This window comes from Buceros rhinoceros, unplaced genomic scaffold (genome assembly GCF_000710305.1).
Source record: "Buceros rhinoceros silvestris isolate BGI_N320 unplaced genomic scaffold, ASM71030v1 scaffold33012, whole genome shotgun sequence".
Taxonomy (NCBI): Eukaryota; Metazoa; Chordata; class Aves; order Bucerotiformes; family Bucerotidae; genus Buceros; species Buceros rhinoceros.
This window is the reverse complement of record NW_010397752.1, coordinates 13,768-20,676: the sequence shown is the minus strand read 5'-3', so window position 1 is coordinate 20,676 and position 6,909 is coordinate 13,768. Positions and strand designations below refer to the sequence as shown.

Here is a 6,909-nt window from a genome sequence, read left to right as displayed (position 1 = left end):
GCTGTCCCTGTCTGTGTTATCCTCATCTTTCTTGCTCATATTAGATGATGAAGAGGAGACTGCAGAAGGAGAAAAAGAAGGCAATGAGGTTGAAGATGAAGAGTTAGATCCTTTGGATGCTTATATGGAAGAAGTGAAAGAAGAGGTTAAGAAGTTCAATATGAGGAGTGTGAAAGGTGGAGGGAGTGAAAAGGTAAAATCACATACTGAGACTTCTTATCTTTGACTTTTAAAAATAGCTTTGTGTATTAACATCAAAATGGCTTTCGAAAAAGAAAAGGGGGGAAGTGCAAAAAAGCAAGAAGTTAGATGCACTTAATGCCTGTTTGCCTTAACTTTAGTTACCTGGTGTTTTTATCAAGCATTGTTCTGATAAAATTTCACTGAAGGAAGTGGGAAAAAAACAGAATGGTGCATTCAGAAGTACAAATATTTGACAGGTTTTATACGGTATGGTTTTTCTTTTATAGGATAGCACAGTAATTTTTCTGAACTGTTTTTGTAGAAATCCGGACCAACTGTTACCAAAGTAGTAACTGTGGTGACAACCAAGAAAGCAGCTGCAGCAGAGAAGAAGAAGGGGGAGCTCATGGAGAATGACCAGGACGCGATGGAGGTAATTGAAGCGTCTTGTGTTTCTATTACGAGAAGGCACTGTGCCTCCATGAGAGTGAGAATACTCCTGGGGTTTTTCCATCTTCTAGGAGACAGACATTTAATTTGCAGAGCCATGATCACAAGACTTTTGATAATTGTTCTTAATATGACTGAGCTGTGTCACGTTCACATTCAGTTCCTGTTCCTGAGCTGGGGCAGGCAGTGCTGGTGAGTGCAGGTGGGAGTGCCCCTCGAGCTGGGATAGAGCATGGACACGTGCAGTGGCTCAGTCTGCACGGTCAGTCGACTGTATCTCCTGGGGTTTGGGTGTTACCTTTCTACCGAGTCCTAAAAATATAAATATATTAATTTCCAAAACACCAGTAATTTATGGATCTCAAACCACTTCTTAAATCGTAGTGAGACATCTCTTCTAGCAAAAAGGGCGGGTAGATGTTCTCATTTTACAGAGTAGGGAACAGTAGAAGGGAGTTTGATTCTGCCCAAGGCTACAAAATGCTGTGCCAAGTCATGTGCTCTGGTATCAGCAGCCTGAACCACATTTATAAGCGCTTTTTGTAAGCTGGCTGTAAATTACAAATGTGTTTTAGTAGGAAGAGCTGGAACAAGTAGATGAATGTCAGCTGCCCACTCTGGATGTGGGTTTGGTGAGTGGTAGATCTCTCTGTAGTCTTTACAGTTTCTTGCACGTTGAGCAGTGGCAGATCAGCATGAATATTGAATTCCAGCAGAGCAGTGCTCTGGGGTTCTCACAGAGCCATCTCGCGCCGTGATTGGACCTGAACCCCTCCAAATTACTTGTCTGTGTCCAAACTGCCTGCATAAAATGCTTTCAGGAGCCCAGGAATATCGTGCACAGTACTCGTGTGCCTGTGCGTGGTGGTGTTAGGGGTGTGGGTACATTGCTGTTTGGGAGGTCTCAGACAGCCTTGCCCAAGTCATGGGCTAGGGCCTCTGCTAGCACTGCAGCTCACCTGGGCCCTGCTGAGTTCGCTGTGGCTGCAGTTCAGTGTCAGCAGAACTTGACCACTTCAAAGCTGAGTTGGGTGCATCTCTCTGAACATTTCTGTTAGTATTTTCCTCCTAGTATGGCCGTGGTTATTTCAGGATGACAGGGCTGGTCATTGTATTCATAAAGTCATGAAGGTGTTTGGAACACGGTGAAAGTTTGGGAGAAATATGAAAGAGCTAGATGAACAAGCATTTGGGACTCTTCTTAAACTGAGAGTCGGGTTTCAGTGTTTGCTTTAACAGGGTAAGGAGTAACTGTTGTGTCTGAGTAAAGTTCCTCTTTAAATGAAAAACCAGAGCCTTTCAGAGTACCATTTGTACTACTTTACACACAAATTATTATCTCTACAGTATTCCTCAGAAGAGGAGGAAGTTGATCTTCAGACTGCCCTGACCGGCTATCAGACCAAGCAGAGAAAGCTGCTAGAACCAGTGGATCACGGAAAGATAGAGTATGAACCCTTCAGGAAAAACTTCTATGTTGAAGTACCAGAACTAGCTAAAATGACTCAAGAAGGTAAGGACAGACACAACCAGAACACCCTGGGTGCTATTAAAGAAAAGAGTGACAGATTTTGATGTGCAAAGAAACAGGAAAATCTTTTGGAATATAAAGAGTGTTTGGAGCAACTTGATATAGAAAAACACCAAATCAGTTAGATCGCTGTTACCGATAACTTCATATAATTATATGTGAGGCTTTGATTGAAAAATGGACCCGAGTCCTTCCCTCCTTCCTCCTGTGTTGATGTGTGACAAGCCAAAAGCTGTTTTTCTGGTGGTGGTAAAAGGAGCATTTCAGGGCCAGATCCAGAATGTTTTGATCCAGGTGGTGGAGAAATGCGAAGTTTGACTCCCTGTTAATGCAACTCTGTTTCAGAGGTGAACGTGTACAGGCTGGAGTTGGAGGGAATTACGGTCAAGGGAAAAGGCTGCCCCAAACCAATAAAAACCTGGGTACAGTGTGGTATTTCCATGAAGATTCTCACTGCCCTCAAAAAGTAAGGAAGCACTTTGTGAACTCATGTCATCCTTGTTCTGTTCGCTGTCTTCTGTTGTACCTTTATGAGAAGAACCTTTTTCTTCTTTGCATAACGCAACATGCCCGTGTTTGTAGCTGTTACATGTAGAGTCATCAGCGTTTACCACTCCGTAATGAAACACTGAAATCCCTTCTGCCTTTTGCATCATGGTTTTGCTGCTCATTTTTATGCTGTGGGTTTTGAACGGCACCGATAGGTATATGTAAATGTGAATATACAGATTCTTTTCAGCATGACTCTGTGATTTGCATCTGTCAAACCCTCGTTCGTCCTTAAAATATCTTTTTTTTCTTCTCTTCAAGACACGGCTATGAAAAGCCCACTCCCATTCAGACCCAGGCCATCCCAGCGATTATGAATGGACGTGACTTGATTGGCATTGCTAAAACAGGAAGCGGGAAGACTATTGCGTTTCTATTGCCCATGTTCAGACACATCATGGATCAGAGAGCCTTAGAAGAAGGAGAAGGTCCCATAGGTACCAAGCTTTTCTTTTCAAAATCACTATTTATATAAGGAAATACTCAAGCATACGCTTTAGGAGGGTCTTCAGTTCTCTTGGCTCTAGGTAGGAATGTTTATTTGGTAATGTCCATTAACGAGTGGCTTTTTTTTATTATTTATTTGATGATCACCATGCTGTTGAGTGTTGTTTGTGATCACTGCAGAGCACTTGCCTGTCCATGTATCTGGAAGGAGACTTTGCGCCTTTGATTTTGAAACTTTGACCGGCTTTCCACCCCATCCTCCAATGTCTTAATTCTCTTTTCTCTTGAAATTACATTTTAAAAAATACATGTGAATCCATGTAGGTAAATTGCTGTAAACATCATTACATAAGGTTAATTTGTACTGTATAAATAACATCTCTTACATTACCGTGTATGATGAAAATGCTTCGCTTTCCAGCCGTCATTATGACACCTACACGCGAGCTGGCTCTGCAGATCACCAAGGAGTGTAAGAAATTCTCCAAGACTCTTGGCCTTCGGGTTGTCTGTGTTTATGGAGGAACAGGCATCAGTGAACAGGTATGCAAAAGACACACCTTACTTGTCCGATGACTCCCAGACTTCATTAGTTAACGTTACTTTTGCAGTGAATTTAATTCCTTTCTCTTTCCCATAAATCCAGTAGGTTTGCAGCCTTCAGTATGGATTTTCGGTGTGATTGGTAGTAATGCAAAAGTTCACATGGAACATACTGATCTTGAAAATTCTCGACTATGATCGTTAGAAGTTTCAGACTGTTCACTTTTATGTATGCGCTGAGCATGGCAGTAATTAAAACTATTAGTGGGATGTGCTAGTTTGTAAGTTACCAAGGAGCTAAATTTTTATGAGAGTTCCCCTCAAGCCAGAAACTTTGGTTTATTGCCCTATCAAATAGTGCACGTTAGAGTAATTTAGAGACTAATTGCAAGGGTTCCCCTCCCTCTTTATGGAAACAATGGGAGTGACCATCTGTGCTGGAACATGGTTTATTTACAGAATTGTTTTGGTTGGAAGAGACATTTCTTATCTTCAGGTCCACCCATTCCCCAGCACTGCCAGGTCCCCCCTGACCCCTGTCCCTCCGCAGCGCCTCCACACGGCTGGGAAACCCCTCCAGGGATGGGGGCTCCACCACTGCCCTGGGCAGCCTGGGACATGCCTGCGCAACCCCAACAGGACAGAAATGGCTCCTCAGGGCCAACCTCAACCTCCCCTGGGACAACTTGAGGCCGATTCCTCTCATTTTGCCACTTGTTGCTTGGGATATATATTACCAGTTGTCCCTGATGTAACATGTAGCATTTCCTACAGGCCCTTATCTGTGTAGCAGTCCTAGCCCCATTATAACTGCTTCAAATGGTAGCAACCAAAGCTGTCAGAGATTACATGTTTGGAAAGCAAAGTCCTCCAAAGACTTAAGTAAAATCTTTACCTAAACAGATCATAGTGGTAGGACAGCGTGTGGTGTTTTCTTTTTTTGCAAGGTGATAGGTGTTTAAAACCCACAAAGCAAAACCCCACTCTAATAGTTTGTTTCCTGTGTTTTAAAATCAGATAGCTGAACTCAAAAGAGGTGCTGAAATTATTGTTTGCACACCGGGACGTATGATTGACATGTTAGCAGCTAACAATGGTGAGTAGAAGCCCTTTTCCTATGGAGAACTTTTTATATTTGTTGTGTAATTCTAACAAATTCAAAAGATCATGTATTTTGATAAATGGTCTTACGGAATTTTCTTATATCTCTTCAGGCTGCACTATAGCTATTGAGAATATATAGCACTAATGATAGGCTTAATCGTAGACTGGTGTGACTCTTTTGGGGAGGACAGGAAATAACTACATTCTTGAAGAGTTTCTGAGAATGTTTATCATTGTTAAACTTAAAATGTGCTGGTCCAAATTTTTTAGCTTCAAGTCATTCAGATAAAGACGATGTAACATTTGTTTATTTTGTCTGCCCATTGAGCCTTTATTATCATTAGTGTAGCTCAGCAGTTCCCCCCTTTTACACAAGAGCCTCTGACTCTGCCTTAATCTGTTTAAAAACCAAAGAAGCCCTCCCTAAATAACTGCTCAAAAGGAAAAGAACTGACCGTACATCAAATATACAGATTGATTAAACCGAGCCACTGCAGCTTTAAGAGGTTTTGTCCTAGTGTAACCATTGCATGCTTATTAGATAAAGTTTTATTATTAAATTATTCCACATCAAAACCTCTACTAAACTGTTGACATTATTTAACTTCTGTGGAAAAAGTACCTTCAAGACATATAGAACTGGGCTTCCAAGACTTAAATCGTCAAAGGTAGGTACATTAATGCTGTTCCCAAGTAATTTTACAACATTGTTATTTGGGGATGAAAGTGTTAAGATTTAATAGATACGTAGATTTTAAGAAATACTTGTTTTGTTCCTTAAGTTTCACTTCCGTATCTTAAAAAAATGCAGCACTAAATCTCTAAAATATAGTTTGTGGATTCAGCTACAAATTGCTGAAGCTGAAAGGACCAAATTCTGCTGTAGTTTGATGGGCACGAGCCTAAGGGATAGTTGTAGAAAATGTGAAGAAACTGTTCCGTTCTGGGAGCGTTTGCCCGTCTCACCCCAGCTGTTTGCAACTGAACGTGTTCACACGTCTGTATCGTTTGAGAACACGAGTCCTGAATCCTTCTCTGAAAGGGAATCTTAGCTCTTTGTTTGGGAAGGGCGCTCGTATCCCATCCGGCATCATTTCAAACTGTTTGCAGATAGACAACCTGCTCGTTTCGCTTCCAGCTGTCCCAGAGCTTGGGGTGGTTCTTAATTTTAGATGTAGTGGTGTTACTGGGTAGGTTCAAATCTTTATGTATTGGTTTTGAACAGCTTACTCTGGTTTATGCATATTATTAGCAGTTAGCTAGAATGAGTGTGATTGTCCTCAGATAGTTATTTCTGGCTCCGAGGAAGCATTACAGATTTTATATGTAAAAGGAATTTCTCTGAGGCTGCAAGGGTTAGCTCTGGACTTTGCCTTCCACACATGCGCTGTAATCTCTAATATGTTTTTTTCTAGGTGGCGCTGTCAGATAATGGCTGATGTGGCTCCTTGCTTCATCTCAGTCTTAGTTTTATGATGTGTTTTGGCGAGGGCAGTTTTCTGAATTTTACAGGTTCTCCTGGCCCTATGATGGTATGCAAGAGAAGAGTTTGACAAAATAAAGGGCCTTGTGCATACTTACACCTTTCCCAGAATGTATAAGTGATTAAAATGAGATCATGAAAATTCACGCTTAGTGAATTTTTTAAAAAATTAATTAATGTCTTTGTTAGAAGATACCAAGACTATATAACATTAAATATATATATATATTCCTGAGGGAAACTAGATTTCCATTTGATTTTGTTTCCCATGTGTTTTTTCCTCTCCTTTTGCAGGTCGGGTGACAAACCTCCGCAGAGTCACGTACGTTGTACTCGATGAAGCAGACAGAATGTTCGACATGGGTTTTGAGCCTCAGGTAATCACTGACATGAGTGATACTGCTGCAAGATGTTGTTTTCCGTTGAAGGGATTTTGCAATGCTACGTGATGATTGCACTGCCAAGGAGCGTTCCAGAGGATGTGCCTCATACGGCACTGACTCTAGTTTTTCTGTTATCCTCACGTGCTTTGTTTTCAATGCATTCTTCTATAGCTTAGATATTTCTGTTTGTATACTTTTTTTTTTTTTTTTTTCCACATGTGGTTTGGATACTTGGG

At 41.3% G+C, this 6,909-nt stretch overlaps 1 protein-coding gene across 1 annotated transcript in view; it reads left to right on the top strand.

Annotated features, from left to right (window-relative positions):
- The window catches only part of DDX46 (DEAD (Asp-Glu-Ala-Asp) box polypeptide 46), a gene marked incomplete at its 5' end in the record, with an annotated part of 17,327 nt that overhangs the window by 1,952 nt on the left and 8,466 nt on the right, over positions 1-6,909 (top strand). The window contains 8 exons of the mRNA XM_010146376.1: positions 45-193; positions 506-616; positions 1,981-2,146; positions 2,510-2,630; positions 2,975-3,150; positions 3,582-3,703; positions 4,721-4,799; positions 6,585-6,667. Of these exons, the coding sequence (XP_010144678.1) occupies positions 45-193; positions 506-616; positions 1,981-2,146; positions 2,510-2,630; positions 2,975-3,150; positions 3,582-3,703; positions 4,721-4,799; positions 6,585-6,667 (1,007 nt within the window). The remainder of the gene's footprint in view (positions 1-44; positions 194-505; positions 617-1,980; positions 2,147-2,509; positions 2,631-2,974; positions 3,151-3,581; positions 3,704-4,720; positions 4,800-6,584; positions 6,668-6,909) is intronic.